The 16,896-nt window shown below is 56.9% G+C and overlaps 1 protein-coding gene and 1 non-coding gene across 6 annotated transcripts in view; both read right to left on the bottom strand.

The window, feature by feature from the left end:
• TRPM2 (transient receptor potential cation channel subfamily M member 2) overlaps nucleotides 1-11,520 on the bottom strand; it is a 49,941-nt gene extending 38,421 nt beyond the window's left edge. Inside the window, exons 1-3 of one of the 5 annotated variants that reach the window (XM_033418456.2) lie at nucleotides 11,272-11,520; nucleotides 4,332-4,591; nucleotides 3,472-3,560 (exon numbers count right to left, since the gene is read on the bottom strand). In XM_033418456.2, the coding sequence (XP_033274347.2) occupies nucleotides 3,472-3,560; nucleotides 4,332-4,505 (263 nt within the window). In that variant the 5' untranslated portion in view covers nucleotides 4,506-4,591; nucleotides 11,272-11,520. The other 4 variants (XM_004264611.4, XM_033418454.2, XM_049709980.1 and 1 more) reach the window with 4 other exon arrangements.
• TRNAG-CCC (transfer RNA glycine (anticodon CCC)) lies at nucleotides 5,673-5,745 on the bottom strand. The gene has a single exon. It is a non-coding gene; the product is annotated as a tRNA-Gly (tRNA).
• Nucleotides 11,521-16,896: the final 5,376 nt, after the last annotated feature.

Here is a 16,896-nt window from a genome sequence, read left to right as displayed (position 1 = left end):
GCGAGCGTCAGAGGAGGCCCAGAGGGGTCAGGACTGGCGGCCCAGCAGGGCGAACGAGGCGCCCCAGCCGAGAGCCGGTGGAGACACACAATCGTCAAACTTCTAAAAACTAAAGACAAAAATCTTGAAAGTCGGAAATGACACCTTACCTATTAGGGGAAAATAATTCCAACAACCGACTTTGAATCAGAGCCAGAAACAAGTGCCAGAAAGAAGTGACACGACATTTTTCAAAAGACAAAAAACTACCAACCCAGAATTCTACACCCAGCACAACTATCCTTCACCTATGAAAGGGGCATCAGGACATTCTCAGATGAGAGGAAACCAGGGAACTACCCCAAAAAGGCTGGCCAGAGAAGGGTCTCTAAACAGAAACAAAACGTTATAAGAAGGAATTTTGGAATATTAAAAAGGAAGAAAGAGCAATGGAAAGAATAAAAGTATGGGTGAATATAGCACATTTTCCTCCTCTTGAATTTTCTGAAGTATGTGTGATTGTTGAAGAAAAATTGCGCCATGATCGAACATAATTCTCAGTGCATGCGGACGAAATTTTGTAAATAATTATATTATAAACGGGGAAGGGCAAAGTGTTGTAAAAGGTGGGACTGTTTCTACACTTGATTCAACGTGGTAAATGTCAACACCAGGAGACTCTGATGAGTTTTGGATACATCAGTAGGTAAGTAGATGTCAGTAACACGCGATGAGTTGTGGATATATAACGTAATACCTGGAACAACCACTAAAAAAAAAACAGCTATGCAAAGAGATACGGTCAAAAACAGCATAGATAAATCAAAATGGAACTCTAAGAATGATTCAAGTAACTCACAGCAAGGCAGGAAAAGAAAAACAGAGAGAAATGTAAACAAGAAAATACAGTGGCAGACTTAAGTCCTAATATATCAACAGTCACATTAAATGTAACATTCTAAATACACGGATCAAAAAAAAACAGAGACTGGCAGAGCAGGTAAAAAAAATAATAAGACCCAACATTTGCCGTCCACAAAAACCTCACTATAAATATTGTGATGGCGGCCACTTAGCTCCTCAGCAGCAGACAGGAGGCAACTATCAACACACACCACCCGAATGGATGTCAAAGGCACCCTGCTGAGTGAAAAAAAGCCAGCCTCAACAGATCACACTGTGCATGGCTCCATTTATATGACATTCTGGAAAGGAAGCAGTTATAGGGATGAGAGCAGATGAGTGGTTGCCAGGGGTTACAGATGGTGGGGAAGAGGAGGTGACCGTGTAACCACTGGTGGAACCATGGGATCTACCTGTAGTATCTTTGCAACTTCCTATAAATATATAGTTATTTCAAAATAAAAAGGTTTAAAAAGCACACAGTGCAGGCTCCAAGCAGAAACTTCTGGACACAGGGCTAGCACGATACACGTGGTTCCCCCAAAGAGAACGCCCGGCTACCCCTTTTCAACTGTCACCTCCTCTCTTGCCTTGTCTTCGTGGGTTGAAATCGTTTTTTCCTTTACGGCTATTCTTTGGGGTTGCAGGAGAGAGAGAAGACAGCAACCGTGTTCTTTACAGCTTGTTTAATCGGAGATCTACACATTTTTTTAGAGTCCTGCTTTTGCTAGTAACAAGTGACCTGGAAGACTAGATATAGATGAGACCAAACCAAAAAAGTCCCAAAGCAGGTGAAACCTGAGCCGATGACATGGGGGAAACACAACTGGACTCAGAGAGAGAAAACAAGTTTCCCTGCTGCTTCCGGAGTGCTTGTCCGTAGGGGCTTCTGACTCTCAACTTCTCAATCGTTAAATGGGAAAAATAATACACTGTCTGACCTCGAGCTTGCAAAACTTGTGAGGGCCAAATGAGGTCCTAGATGGGAAATAATTTATAAAATTCGTGTAGGTTAACTAACCATGCAGAGAACCAAGGACGGGTTAAGACGGCCATGGCCCACCCTGTACCTCAGTCTCCTGGGCTCACTTGGGTGCCCTTTCTCCACCCACAAGGCACGGCCCTGGCTACCCCTGGTCCCACTGCTTAGGCCGGGGCCCCCAGGGCTGGGAGCACAGGGCCAACCATAAGGAACTCCCAGCACGCCCCGTACACCTTCCTCTACGACCCCTAGGGACTCAAGTCACTCGCAGACTCACCGGGCTCTCTCTGAGCACCTCGTGTCAGCTCCTCCATTTACGGAGGAGAGAGCTGGGTGCGAGGCGGGAAGGAGGGTCAGGGCGAGGACCACTTTTATGATGATTTATGACCGACGGTGACGCTGTTCCTGGGGTCCTGGGATGTGCCCAGGGTGTGATCACAAAAAGTGCCCCATGTGGGAGTTCACACTCCAGCTTGGCCCAAGGCTACCCAAAACTCTCTCATAGGTTCTAACAGTTAGCCTAGAACAGACCCTTTCCCTCCTCTCTCTCTCTCTTTTTTTTTTTGCAGTTCGCGGGCCTCTCACTGCTGTGGCCTCTCCCGTTGCGGAGCACAGGCTCCGGACGCGCAGGCTCAGCGGCCATGGCTCACGGGCCCAGGCGCTCTGCGGCATGTGGGATCTTCCCGGACCGGGGCACGAACCCGTGTCCCCTGCATCGGCAGGCAGACTCTCAGCCACTGCGCCACCAGGGAAGCCCGAAACCTATTTTTAAAAACTAAAACTGGAGACCTCAGTGCAAAGCACTCTCTGCATACTGTCGGGATAATCGGTGTGAACTTGAACTCTGATTACCACCAAGTACTTTAGAGGTTGCCAGCCTTGAGGCCGTCATCTGGAGCACGGTGGCCACTTCCTCGGACGCGAGGGTCCTCCCCTACCACCCCCCGGGGAGAAAGGAGGGCTCTCGTCTGAAACGGAGCCAAGCTGGAGCGTGAACTCCCAAACGGGGGACTTTTTGTGATCACACCCTGGGCACGTCCCAGGACCCCAGGAACAGCATCACCGTCGGTGATCATGCGCGTCTGGTTCCAGATCATCGTCCTCTTCTATCATCCCCGCAGAGGACACCCTTCCTCCCTGTACTGTTCACAGTCTGAGCTGGATGCTGGCCTCTGTCCAGCAGGGAAGTAATACAGTAACTCAGACACGGTCAGAGCTCAGAGAGGACCACAAAGCCACACGATTGCAGTGCCGTCGGCAACTGGCATAAAAGGGAAACACGGAGTGTAGTGGGGGAGAGAGGTTACATCCCAGGGTGTGGTCAGGGAGGGCTCCGTGGCAGAGGCAGCGCCACCAGGTGACAAAGGAGTGGAAGTAAGAAAGAGCGAGGCCCATTTGTGGCACAGCGCAGACGAGGGTGTGTCCGGAGGGGAAATGCAAACACGAATCGACCCTGTTTGTGGGGTACGTGGAAACACTCCGAGCATCCCAGGCCGGTACAGACACAGGGACTGTCCCCCACTGAGGCCCCTCGGTCGGCCCTGCTCTGCTCAGCCATTCCACGTGGCAACAGGGAAGGGGCCGTAAACACAGAACAAGCCACTCACCCAGCATCGGACAGTCTGGAGCTTTCCACAAAGTACATGCATTCTTTCTTCTTGATATTCTCAGGAATCCATGAACTAAGGTTTCCTTGCTGAGGGTAAAAAGGGCACTTTGAGATCCTGAGACAGTCAAATCAACACTCTTCCAAAGACCCCATCCCACACCTCACTCAGACCCGCCTGTGCACCCTGGCACACTTCAGGGGTCTTTCTGCAGAGATGGGAGACGGAGTTCTCCCCATCCCCTGCTGGAGGCCCTCAGGCGCAGATCGGGGAGGGAAGAGTGAGCCTGAGGAATCGCTTCCTCCTGGGCCCCAGGGAATGTCCACAGCGCTTTACAGTTTATAGGTCAATGTTGCCTATAAACTGGGAAGCACTGTGCTTCCAGGTTGGGACCTTCCTCAGGAACAGCGTGATGTGGTGCAAAGGCGGCCAATGAGTGTCAGGATACCTGCCTACGTGTCGTGGGACTGCGGGCTGAGACATGAGACACCCTCCTCCCACCCGACCAGGGGCTGTGACATTCAAGTGTCTCCAACACAGGCCTGCCGGGGCTTTCCGTGAAGCCAGCCCGGGACCTTCCCTGTTGGGAGAGGACATGCAGTCACTGCACAGTGATGTGGGTGGAGGGCTTTCTGTGAGGGCGGCCCGGGACCCTAGTGCCTACCCAGCACTTTCCCATGCAGACCAAGGACAGGAACAGTCCCCGGGCACAGACCCAGCCACCCAGCGCTCTCTCCAAGTCCCCTCCGCTAAACGGCCTTTCTGGGCTGGAGCCCCCAGCTCAGCCGGGTCTCTGCCCTCCCTGGGTGTTCACTGTACCCCACCAGGGCCCTGGCAGACCCGGTGATCCCCAGACCTACCTTTTCACAGTTGCCGAAGGGGTACTGCGACCTCCTGCTCCTGCAGAGACTGCTGCTGCTTTGCCGGAGGTTGGGGACCATGCCCAGGTCAGCCACCCTCCTGGGCTGCACCCCGAAGCCATCCTCCTGCCTGGAGCCGGCTCCATCCCGACGCCTCAGCATGGCCGGCTCCATCCTGACAGCCCCACCTTGGCTCGCAGAGCAGGCTCCGTCCTGCTCCCTCAGAATGGGCTCTTCTCTAGCCTGCAAGGCTGAGGGGCCTGGAAGGGAGGTAGGAGGTAGATGGGACCCAGGCTGAGCAGGTGAAGCTTATCAGTCTGAGCCATTAGACATTTCAAGGAAAACTTAACAGCAGCAGCAGAGGGGAGCTAAGCACTGATGCAGTAAAAAGATAGGATGCCCATGTTTTTCGTTCTTGAGATCAAGGAGACCTCCCCAACTGCACATGCACAGAAAAGTTCCTCAGGGGTCAGAAAGGGAGAGGGCATTAGCCCCTAATATGTCCTGTCAACCTCCCAGAGACCCTCGCACCGGAAGCCATCTTGGCTAGAAGGTCTGCGTGCACACAGGGAAGGGCCCCGAGTCAGCCCAGATATGGGAACAAAGCAAGATGATTGGCCAGAGGAAAACAAAGACCTGGAAAACGGCCCCATATAAGTGATCTAAGCCACCCTGTTGCACGTGACTCTCTGAGCAGCCGTGTGTCTATCTGCAGGTATTCTGTTCTTCATGAACTCTTTCCTTGCCCCACTACTTTCTGTCTGCTGATTCCTTTCTTCAAAGCAGACAGGAACCAGGGTGCTGACACTAGCCACTAGTCCCTGGTGGTCTGGCAGTTAGGATTCGGCACACTCCCCACCTTGGCCCAGGTTCAATTCCCAGTCAAGGAACTGAGATCCCACTTCAAGCTGCCACACCCCACAGCCACCCGAGGTCAGAAGCAGCCCGATCGGGGGAAACGAGTCAGATGTGTCCTCATGCAGGGCCCCATCTGCTCGCCGGTCTGTACGTTTTCCCGGCTGCCCAAGCTCTAGCCCCATCGGGCCCTGGGCAGTCTGGAGGCACATGTGCATCCCTGGGGCCCAGCCACCCACTCATAACCTCAGGTCACTGGGAAGGGCCAGAGAAAGAGCGCCATCCCCCCGCCACCACTCCTTGTGTGCCCGGTGGTGCCCAGGAGCCCCCAGAGCCGGGGGGAAACCCCCCAGTCATCACACGTGGTGCTCACGCTGGGGTCCCATCCTCCTGCTTCCAGACATGGGTCACTTTTTTTTTTTGACTGTGCAAGGTCTTAGTTGTGGCTCACTGGCTCGTTAGTTTCAGCATGCATGTGGGATCTAGTTCCCTGACCAGGGATCGAACCTGGGTCCCCTGCATTGGGAGTGCAGAGTCTTAACCACTGCACCACCAGGGAAGTCCCAGGATCCACTTCTTTTGTTTTCCAAAAAGGAAAAAAGCCCCCACTGCCCACAGAGCTGGTTTCAGGGAGGGGCACGGCTCTGCACTCCATCACACAGGTCCTCCAAATAGAACAGATCTCATTTCCTCAAACCCTTTGCTCCAGCTCTGACCTGGTCTCCATCACCGAGACCTCCGTAAGCAGCCCGACCATTTTCCTCAGTTTACAAACAGGAAAAGCAAATGTGTGTGAACCCCACAGGTCTTCCCTGGAGCCATGATGCCCATGATGATATCCCATCATGTCACCCCCTATCACCCCAGGGTGTCATCCAGGGAGGCACCCCCCACCCAGCTGCTCCAAGGGTGTGAACGGGGGCCATCTGGGGCAGAGAGCAGGTCACAAGGTCTCCCTCCGTCTCCTGCCCTGAAGCCCTTTCTGGCCACATCATCTTCCCCCACACATCACGGTCACTGATGGACAGGCCTTTCTCTGCCCATTGTTGGGGTCCAGCGTAGGTGGCCCCAAATATGCCTCAAAGGTATATTGATTATTTTGAATTCGAGTTTCTTAAGAAACGACCAATGCAAGAGAGACACTCTGACCCTCCTTTCTGTCTCCCTGAGGGCAGGAAGTAAGTCTCTCATGTGAAAGGTGCACCCCTGCACCTGGAGGTCGAAGGACACCCTTATCATCAAAGATGGGGAATTCGGGGCCGAGAAGACTGTATAAACCAACCTCATGACTTCTTTCATTGACTAACGCCCAAACTCTGCTCAGATCCTTCACTCGTTGGGCACCCAAAACCTGAGTTTCGTTGTCCTGTCAATTCTTTACACATTTATACTGAAAAGTATAAAAGCTGCCTGTTTTGGCCACTTCTTAGGTGCCGTTTCTCTGAATTAAAATTAGTTTCCTTCTCTCCTGCTAATCTGTCTTGTGCAAATTTTACTGTTAGTCCAGCCACAAGAACCCTAGAGGGGCAGCGGAGGCAGTTTCCCCTCCCTAACACCCTTCGTCCAGCAACAGCATGCGGTCCCTGTGCCCTGGGGAGGGGCGCGGATTTGCAGGGAGTGAGGCACCCATCCAGCCTTCATCTGGCCCACCCTCTTCGGGGCCGCTCAGCTCAACACTGGGCACTTGGGGTTCAGCCACCCAGTCCCTGGTGCGCAGGGCTCAGGCCACCCTCACCTCTGCATTCTCATTCCCTCCTCCGGGCGGCTCCCATCCCCCTTGCTCCTGGGCCAGGGTCACTCCCAAAGGCGCCCACACCTTCTCAGAAGAAGGAGTCAAACCCTCACATGAAAGCACCGGGATAACACAGAACATTGGTACCAGGAGTAGGGGCTGCTGGTACAAACACCTGCAAATGGAAAAGCAGCTCTGGAACCGAGCCATGCGCAGAACGGAAGAGTTCGGAGGGGCGCTAGGAAAAGCCTCCATCGCTGACAAGTCTGGGGAGGGCAGCTCAGAGGAGAGCAGAGCTGGAGAGAGGGCCTCAGCCTCCTTAGAGAAGCCTGAGTGCTCGCGAGCAGGCGCTGGTAGAAAGGTGGTTGGTAAAGGCCATTCTGACAAGGTCTCAGACGGAAACGAGGACCATGTTATTGGAAACTGGAGGAGGGGGATCGTGTTATAAAGAGGCAAAGAGCTTGGCCGAACTGCTTCTCTCCTGGTGTTTTGTGGAAGACAGAACTCGTAAGTGATGAAACTGAGAATCTGGCTGAGGAAGCATTGAGGCAAAGTGTTGAAAGTACAGCTAAGCCTTCTCTCTCTCTCTTTTTTTTTTTCCTGCGGTACGCGGGCCTCTCACTGTTGTGGCCTCTCCTGTTGCGGAGCACAGGCTCCGGACGCGCAGGCTCAGCGGCCATGGCTCACGGGCCCAGCCGCTCCGCGGCACGTGGGATCTTCCCAGACCGGGGCACGAACCCGCGTCCCCTGCGTCGGCAGCCGGACTCCCAACCACTGCGCCACCAGGGAAGCCCTAAGGCTTCTCTTGATTGCTTATAGCAAATTGTGAGGAGAGAGAAATGACCTAAAGATGGACTTCTAATCAAAAAGGATTCGGAGTTCAGAGAGTTGGGAGATTCTCAGCCTATAGACAAGGAAAGGAATGAGAAAGCTTGTCCAGGAAGGAAGATGGAGGGTGTGGCCAGGTCTCTAAGGATGTAGGTGGCCTGTTTGTCTTCATCCAGCTGGGGAGACTGGTCAGCCATCTCATCAGAAGCCGGGACTCACGTCCACGACAATGGAAGATTGACCCCAAGGCATTTTGAAGCTCACGGGGCTGCCCTCCCAGCACAGGCCCAGAGTGGGAGGGCGTGAGGGGCAGAATGATCTCAAAGGGGGGCCCAGCTGCCCTGCACCCCTCCCGTCCTGGACTCCTCAGCAGGAGTGTGGCCCCAGCCAGTCTGCTGTGGCAGCGCCTGCAAGATGCTGTCTCTGCCGATGGGAAGCGTGCACAGCCCTGGGGGCCCAGGGTTGGCGTGGCTACCTGCCCCCGGATTTGAAGGATGGAGGTGCCCAGAGCCCAAGGCACGCGCCCCGGCAGAGGGCTGCCTCGAGGGCAGTGTGTGGTGCAGGGCAGCCCCAGACCGGTGGAGCCCCCGGCCAGTGATTCCGGGCCAGGAGCGTGCACAGCGGACGGTGCCCAGCACAGCAGAGGGGCAGGACCACCCCGCAGTGGGCCTCAAGGCTTTGGACCTGCTCAGGACTTGCCACCCTGCCTTTTTTTCCAACCTCTCCCTTTGGGAACGGGAATGTCCTCCCTACGCCTGTGCGTCCACTGTGTTCTGGGAGCACACAGCTTGTTGTAGGCATGCAGGACCCTATGGCGTCTTCCGGGGGCAGGTCCTTTCCCCACATCCTCTGCTGTACATTTCCTGCATTGTTTCACAACTGTGAAACCACCCGGCCCCCTCCCCCACCAAGTGGAAGCCGCTAACTACTTGACGACTGTGAGCATGCAGCCCCCAGACCTACTGGAGCCTGAGCATTGATCATGTGAGCCCCTGTGACCCCGCCCATTACCTTATCATCAGCCAATCAGAGAGCTGTGCACGAGCTGATCACAGACCCTGTGACTCCCCCCCATCACTTGGCCTTTAACAATGCTTTGCTGAAGGCCATTGGGGAGTTTGCAGTTTGGGAAGGCACAAGCCACCCATCTCCTTGCTCAGCCCTGCAATAAACCTTTCTCTGCTCCAGATTCTGACGTTTCGGTTTGTTTTGGCCTCACTGTGCGTCCGTCGGGCACACGAACTTGCACTGGGTAACACTGTCTGGTTTCCCAGGTTCACAGCCAGAGAGGACTCTGCCTCGGGATGAATCTACCTCGAGTCCCCCCACACCTGACTTAGGTAGTATTTAGAGGAGACTTTGGACTCAGACTTTGGAGTGGACGCCGGAATGAGTTAAGATTTGGGGGCTGTTGGGATGCAGTGAATGTATTTTGCATGTAGGAAGGACATGAATTTTGGGGGTCAGAATGCTATGGTCTGACTGTGTTCCCCTCAAATTCCTACGTTGAAACCGGCCCCCGAAATGCGATGGCATTTGGAGGTGGGGCATCTGAGTGGTAGTTAGGTCAGGAGGTGGAGCCCTCGTGAATGGGATCAGGGTACTTATAAAAGAAACCCCCAAGATCTCCCTGCAACCCAAAGGGGGCCCTCACCAACCCTGCGGGCACCTTGATCTTGCACTTCCAGCCTGCAGAGCTGTGAGGAATAAATGCCTGCTGTCCATAAACCACCGAACGTGGAATTTTGTTATAGTGGCCTGGCTGGACTGAGACACGGCAGTCAGCAGTGCTGGCTCTGCAGCCCCTCCAGGGCTTCCTGGCACAGCACTCATGGCGGAGGGGGCCTTATACCTGTGTGGCCCTTACAGGGCCATCTGCAGTCCTATATGGCAGCTCACCTGGCCTCACAACCAGCTTCTCAGGGAAGCAGATGAGCAGGAAATGTTCCAGGTGACCAAAGAGGAGAACGAGGCTCTGAAAAGCATACAGCCGGGCTGCTAGTCTGTAAGGGGACCTGGACTAAAGGCGGCTCCCGCCCCCCCTCCAAGGCTCGGTCCTGTACAGGACAAGGAGCTAAAGGATGAGCCGTAAAGGACTTGGTCTTAAGAAACTCAAGTGCGTGTGCTCAGATTCACATTTCTCAGACAGCTGCCCATCTCAGCTCACCCACAGGGGCTTGTGCGGATTTTCTCCAATCCCAGCTGCCAACAGGTCCCTGGGAAACGTGTCAAACGCCACTCCTCCCACCCACCACCCCATCAGACTTCACGGGACAGAGCCGGCCGTGTGTAACCATCCCCATGCCCAGCTGCAGGGGGGATGCTGGCCTCACCCTCTCCTCCCTCCTCCCCCTGTCCCTCCCCCCAACCCAGCCCCGCCATGCCCAGCTTCCCGTCCACCAGCCTAGGCCCTGGGAGAGTCCGGAAACCCAGGGCTGACAGTGCCCTTACAAAGCCCCCCGTCCAACCTTCTCTGGGGTTCTTCTCCCCAGAATCTTATCATCAGTTGCTTTCTTCACATATCACCTAAAAGCAAATCTGGCCACCCTGTGTTATAGCTAAAATTCTTCATAAGCAATTAGCACAGGCGTGTTGAGAAAACGCTAAAAGTAAATGACTTCCAAGAAGAGAGAGAGAGTATCTGACTGCATGGGCCTGAATATACGGCCACACAGCACGCACACCGCAAACGTCACCTAGCACAGGACACTGACAAGAAGGTGAAGCTGTTACCGTGGAGGGGACTGAGGGGGTGAATGTCCCACCCAAGACCGCGGGTCCAGACCACGGGGACCGAGACAGGGCTCCTGCTGGCACTCCACCCTCCCCAGCCCGGAAGACTCACCAGGAAACAGAACCGCAAGCGGGCCTGGGCACACTGGCTGCCGTCCTATGTGCACCCCCCTCTGCACTTCTTTAAACCCTGCAGCTGCTCCCAGCGGCTCCGCTCCAGCATCCTTTGAAATGCTGGCTGTGAAAGCACTTTCCAGGCTATAAATGGCCACACGCGGGGTGAGGGGCAAAGGAAGTACCAGCCGCAGAACTGGGCCGGGAGGTCTTGGGCGGGGGCGGGGGGCGCGGGTGTCGGAACAAGAGCCTGAGATGGCCAAGTCCCTGTTCTCCCCCCGGACAGACCGCGCCCAGCCCTGTCGCAGCGCCTGCGTCCCGCGCCGCAGCCCAGCGGACGCCCGCACCCGCGCTGCCTGGGTCCCTGCCTCCGTCCCCACACGCCCGCCGCAGCCCCGCACCAGCTCCCCAGCCCGGGCCCGCGCCCAGCCCTCTGCGCCCCGGCTCACTCAGACCCCAGAGCCTGCAGTCGTCCCCGAACCCCAGCCGCGCCCCAGCTCCCGCCGCCGCGCCTGCACCCAGGCGGGTGCCTGGGTCTCCGCACCCCGCGGCGCACGCACCCCAGCCTGTGCTCCGCTTGTGCCGGCCCGAACGGCGCCCCTGGACCCCTGCGCATCCTCCCCGCGACCGGCGCCTTCGCCGCACCCCGGTGTCCTCCACCCCGGCCGGCGCGCCTACCTGCTCGGGGAGGCCCGCGGCCCCGCGTCACTCGCGCGCCGCTGCGCAGGACTGCAGCCCTGGCCCCGCGGGGCCGCCCGCATCTCGGGCCCCCGCAGCGCGCTCTGCGTCACGGCTCCGGAGAGCGCAGCCCGCCCCGTCCCGCGCCCGAGGCCAGAGCCGAAGAGGAGAGAAGAGCCGCAGGAGCGGGGTCTCCCAGACGCCCGAGCTGGGAGGTCAGCCTCCCCAGACCCCCTCCCGAGAGGCTGGCGGCACGTGTAAACCCGGAGGCAGCGATTCTGGCCAAGTCCAAAGAGCACTGGGAGGCGGGGCGCGCAGGGCTGGGTGGGGATTGTGTCAGCCAGAGCTGGAGACCCAGGGGGCCCCGGCACCGCACCGGGTGAGCCACTTCCCCTGCCGGCCTATCCCTGCCGTCACCTGTCTTCCTGGGGGCCCCAAAGCCAGGAGACCGTTCCCGGGAAGGCAGGAACCGAGGGAGCCGGAAAGATGCAACCGCACAGTATCCACCCTGCCACGTGCTGGCCCCTGGGCCCTCAGGTGCCTGATTTCCACCCTGGCTGCCCTGCCCTGCTCAGTCCTCCTGGCTGGAGGGCAGAGGGGACTGGATTCTGAAAGACTGATCCCAACTTTCCCTAAAGGTCCAAACTCCCGGGCCACAAGTCTCTTAGCCAACAGAGGCCCTCTGCCCTCTCCCTCCCAGCTGCCACCCCACAAGGCCCCACGGCCACTCCCGGGCCCTTGCTCAGGGTCCAGGGAAGTGAACAGGGTCCTGTGCCTCTCTGATCCAGGGCCCGAGGACTGCCTGCTGACCCTCATTTCCTCCCCTGGGCGTGCTGACCTAGTGTGCAGACTCCTGCCCGGAGCACCCTCCTCTGGAAGGCCCTTCACCCCCACCCGCCCCTGCCTCTCCACAAAGCAGCCAGCCGGCAGTGCCACGGGTCCACCAGCCAAAGGCTGGCCCCTGTCTCACTCTCTGGTCATCAGGAGGTTCCTAAGCAGCTTGGGGAACGTGTCGGAACCCAGCAGAGCCCCTTGTATGGCACTTGGTCGTTTTTTTCCAGACACTTTAAAGGCAGCTGGAGCCACTCCTCCAAGGTGGTTGGCACCACGGAGTTAAAGAACAGCAACAGTGGGTGTTACCCGATGGCTCTGGCCTGCAGGACTGCACGCTGCAGGGGGCACAGCCTTCCAGACATCACTGCTGCATCCTCAGAGCCCGCAAGTAGCAAGCGCTCAGTGAGTGGCCGCCACGGGACGTATTCTGCTACGAGGACGGCCACAACCCCAGACAGGCATCTCAGACCCTAGTTAACAGGCAAAGGAAGAGGAGACCCACCCGCGTCTACAGCTGCTCGTCAGCAGCTGTGCCCATACTCTCACCCAGGGCTCCTTCCTTGATGCCCTCTGGCCCAAGAGCCATCATGACTAAAAGCACACTGAGGGGAAGTTAATATTTCATGAGACAGAAGTAACTGCAGGACCGTCCGATGGACAGGTGCAGACGGGCTGGCTCTCGTTTCCAGGTACGCCAGGGCCTCTGTGGGAACATTGCTTAAGGTGAAGTATCTCATGAATCAGGCTTCTGACGAAACATATGTGCCCACATCGTTCCCTGTGGGGCTCTTTCCCTCCTAGAGACCAGCATGTCTCACCACATGTTTCACACTGCTGCAAGAGCAATTATGAAATGTCGTTTCCATAAAAATAAGAAGCAGGAACCGCAAAGTGCAAGAGCAGCGAGTACTGATCTCCACCGAGGGTTGTTTCCAGTTCAGATAAAGGAAATGCGGCGCAGAAGACTTTGTTACCGCGCGGACGTCATGCCCGAGATATAAAGCCCCCTGGTCTGGCAGGGAGAGAAAAACCACAATCACTGAAAAGATAGTGATCTAAGCGATTAGCATGGCGAGCCCTGCTCATGAATAATACACAGGAGCAAAGAGAGGCCAGGCTGCAGGCTCCTTGGAGAAGAGCAGAGGAAGGAGGGGAGGGGCTGGGGGCTGGGAGCCAACACGGCCAGAGCCTAGGGCAGCTGCTGCAGACTTTTTCCGTTCGGGGCCGGGTGGTTAATGGTTCAGGTTTTGCAGGCGATGGTCTCGGTTGGAACTACTCAACTCTGCCCTCGCAGCGAGAGAGCAGCCGATGGCAAAACATAAGCGGACGGGTCTGGCTGTGTGCCAATAAAACTTTATTTACACAAACAGGCACTGGCTGGATCTGGCCTGTTGGCTGGGAGGTGCTGACCCTCGTCTTGAGAGCGGACCAAGAGGAGTGGGCTTCATGCTGGGGGACAACCTCCATCACTTCATTTCTGAGGTCAAAGGATGAACTGCATTCCAGAAACGTCTAATCCAAAGGGACTGCCCATGGAAGTAAGTGGGCATGGTGGTGCTGCCCAGGAGGGTAGAGACCGTGGACACCCTCGTGGCTGTGTGCCCGCCCAGAAAGCTCTACCAGGTGGCCCATTCATTCTGCAGCGACAAGGATGAGAACGGAGATGGAAATGCCCCGGACAGTCAGGACACAGAATAAAATGAATAAACACAGGCCTCACTTCTCTCCCACAAGTCCATTCTGTGGTCTGCAGCCGAGTCTGTCCGTCCAGACTGCTCTCTGCGGCGGCCGGCATCACCGTCGGTGGATGAGGGCAGAGAGGCTTGATCGCTTGGCCGGTCCCCCCACCCCCCAGCTCCCGTCCACTTGCCAAGCGCCACGCTAAGCTCCCACGTCCATTGGCAGTCCTCAAACCCAGTGTGGAAGGAAACCTTCTCACCCCCAGTGGGTGGGGAGGGAGCGGTGACTCGGGGACCTGCCAGAGCTGGCATCCGAAGGCCCCTGCAGACCCTGCATGCACGTTGGTCAGCCAGCCTCACCATGGGCAGACCCTGTCTAGGAGCTGGGGCTCTGGGGAAAAGAGGAGCCCAGACCCACAGTCCAGGGGAAGAATGATATAAACCACCTCAGGGCGTGGAAAACATTGAGAGTTCAGCGCGGCAGGAGCTGGAGGTCACAGGGTCAGTGTCAGGCAAGCTGGGATGGCCTTTCTCAGCAGGGTGCATTGAGGAAGTGATCCACTTTCTAAGGAAGTGTGATGGATCGAACCAGAACAATCCGATGAAAGCCATTTGGGCCCAGGGAAGAGTAGGTGCAAAGGCCCCGAGGTGAACTTAAGTCGTGTGTTTGAGGACCACCAGGAAGGCCATAGTGGCCGTGGAGTGTGCCAGGGGAGTGGGGCACGAGATGAGGGGAGGGGCCAGGGGCCAGATCACGCAGGGTTTTCGTGCCCCTGATGTGGGTCCCCTGATCTGACGAGATGTTGTGGGACCCTGTGCTGGTGGATCAAACCACAGCGAGCTTTCAGACCCCGGTGCTTTCTGCCTGAGGCCCTGCGGGTGGGAAAGCCGAGGCCAGCCCCAGAACGTGTCCATCCTGCCCGAGTGCGTCACCGTCCCGTCTCTCCGAGGGATGGTACCGTGTGTGGCCTCCATCTGGGCCACCATGGCCTTGCCCCGTCTGACTCACCAGCCAGCACCGGGCTGGCTGAGGACAGAGGCTGATGGCCATCATCTGGCCGAGGCATTGCCCTCTCTGGCCGTCCAGCGCCTCGTCCGTGGGCGGTGCCCGGTGGCCTCACTGCTGGGTATGAGGATCTCTGCACCGCGGCCCACCCCCAGTGTCTCCGCCAGACCTCCCGGTCCCCGATTCTCCCGTCTCTCTCCTTTCAGTCCCACCACCACCCAGAGGGTCAGGCCATTCCTGCCCACCTGTGAGTCCACGCGTGACCCAAAGTCAGTGCCCTTCCCACCCCAGAGTGGAGGAACAGGCGCTCCACGTGGTGGGCCTGCACTCCCGGGACCTCGTGCTCACCTACAGGTCTCGCTGCTGTGCTAAGGCTGCACGGCCATTTCCTTGGGTTGTTCCTACAACTGGTAACCGTGAGACGTGAGGGATGTTGCCCCTGGACCAGGATGAGGCTTGCTCACTGTGGCTGGAAAAGCGGTGGATCCAGAGCTCCCTGACCCCTCCTGGTGCCTACCGCATGGACCCACAGCGTGGGCAGTGAGCACCCACTGAGCCCCTCACGTCGCTCCCGTGGAGCTCGGGTCGGGTCGCTGACGCAAACGTGCCAGCGCCACGAGTAATAAACCGTCCTCTGTCTCTGACTCAGGAGCCGCAGTCTCCTGCCGGCACCCGCGAAGGAGTAACAGGCTGACTTACCAGCCTGCAAGTGGGATCAAACCAAAGCCCAGGCTGACACCCTGCTCGAAACTCTGCCTGTTGCGGGCATCAGCCTTCACCAGTCTTTCAGGGCCACCCGAGGGTGACATCCTGCAGCTCCCGGCAGTTTCCAGCCCCACACTGAGCCGGCCATCCCTCACCAGCTGATCAGAGGAGCCCCTGTGGGGCCACAGGCACTGGGACAACGGTGGAGGTCGCCTGGGGGTCTGGGCCACCTGTGCTCCAGCTAGCTGTGCCCTCGGCCCCACGCCCCTCGCACCTGGTTCCACTCACTCAACATTGTTTCTGGGCCCATCCACCATACGGTAGGACCCAGGCATGGATGAGGGGGCTCAGGGCAAGAACTGACTGGTAGACCCCTCACAACACGGTGTGTCCCAGCAAAATACAGCACACAGGATGAAATACAGAAAACGCAGCAGCTGTTAAACTACTGTGGAGATGCTTTTCTGTTTTTGGAATTCTCTGTATTGTCTTTACAATAAAAATGGTGGGCTTGGATGGGATGGGAGATCCTATAGCAAAATTCCACTCCCCCCACTGAATTGCAACCCCTGGTCCTGCCAGGGGTCCCTCGTACATGCAGGTCCTTCACCACTCTCCAGGGCCCTGGGCTTCGGATGTGGCTGTGACACCCTGGGAAAGCAACCTCTGACCCCTGTGAAAGAAAAAATCATTCTGACACTTGTTAAAAGAGTAAGGAAGACTTTATTCAAGAATACTGCAATTAGAGGAGAGAGATTGCGCTCAACTCCAAGTTCAACAAGGAAAAGGGGGATTTACAGCCAAGGAGCGGTGAGGGGCCAGTGGATGGAAAGTTACTAAGAGACTTCAAGGGCAGGGGATCTTGCAAACTACAGGCCAAGAAGATTAGCTACCACTTGTGAGGGAGGGATGAGGCACTTAATCAGATAATGAGGGCAATCAGAGATCAAGGGTGGGGGTCACCTAGCAGGATCTTTGCTGAGATTGGGCTGGGCAGGCCAAAGACTGGACCAGGGCCTAATGGGAAAGAGGTCCCAGAGGAGGCTGAGCTTGGTCTTGTCAATTCTAACGGGTCTGAGATCCCCGGTACCTGTCTTAATGTACTTTGCAGCCCAAGTAACCTTTGATTTCTAAAATGTGTAAGTACTGGCGAGGTCTCTGTTAGGGCTGGCCCGTACCTTTGGCACCTGCCGCCTTTCCTTAAATGCTGAGAGGGAGAGGATCAACGCAGCCCTGGGACTGTCCTGGAGTTCTCCTCTCAACACTTCAAATCTTTCTAATTCAGGGCAGTTACGAGACCATCACTTCTAATGCACGGGACTCGGGACGGGGACTGGGGCCCGGGGTTGGGGTTCTGGGCGGGGGCTATGGCCAGGGGCTGTGGCCAGGGGATGGGGTTCG

This window comes from Orcinus orca, chromosome 5, assembly GCF_937001465.1.
Source record: "Orcinus orca chromosome 5, mOrcOrc1.1, whole genome shotgun sequence".
NCBI lineage: Eukaryota > Metazoa > Chordata > Mammalia > Artiodactyla > Delphinidae > Orcinus > Orcinus orca.
The sequence above is the reverse complement of the archived record's forward strand: the minus strand, read 5'-3'. Positions and strand labels throughout refer to the sequence as shown.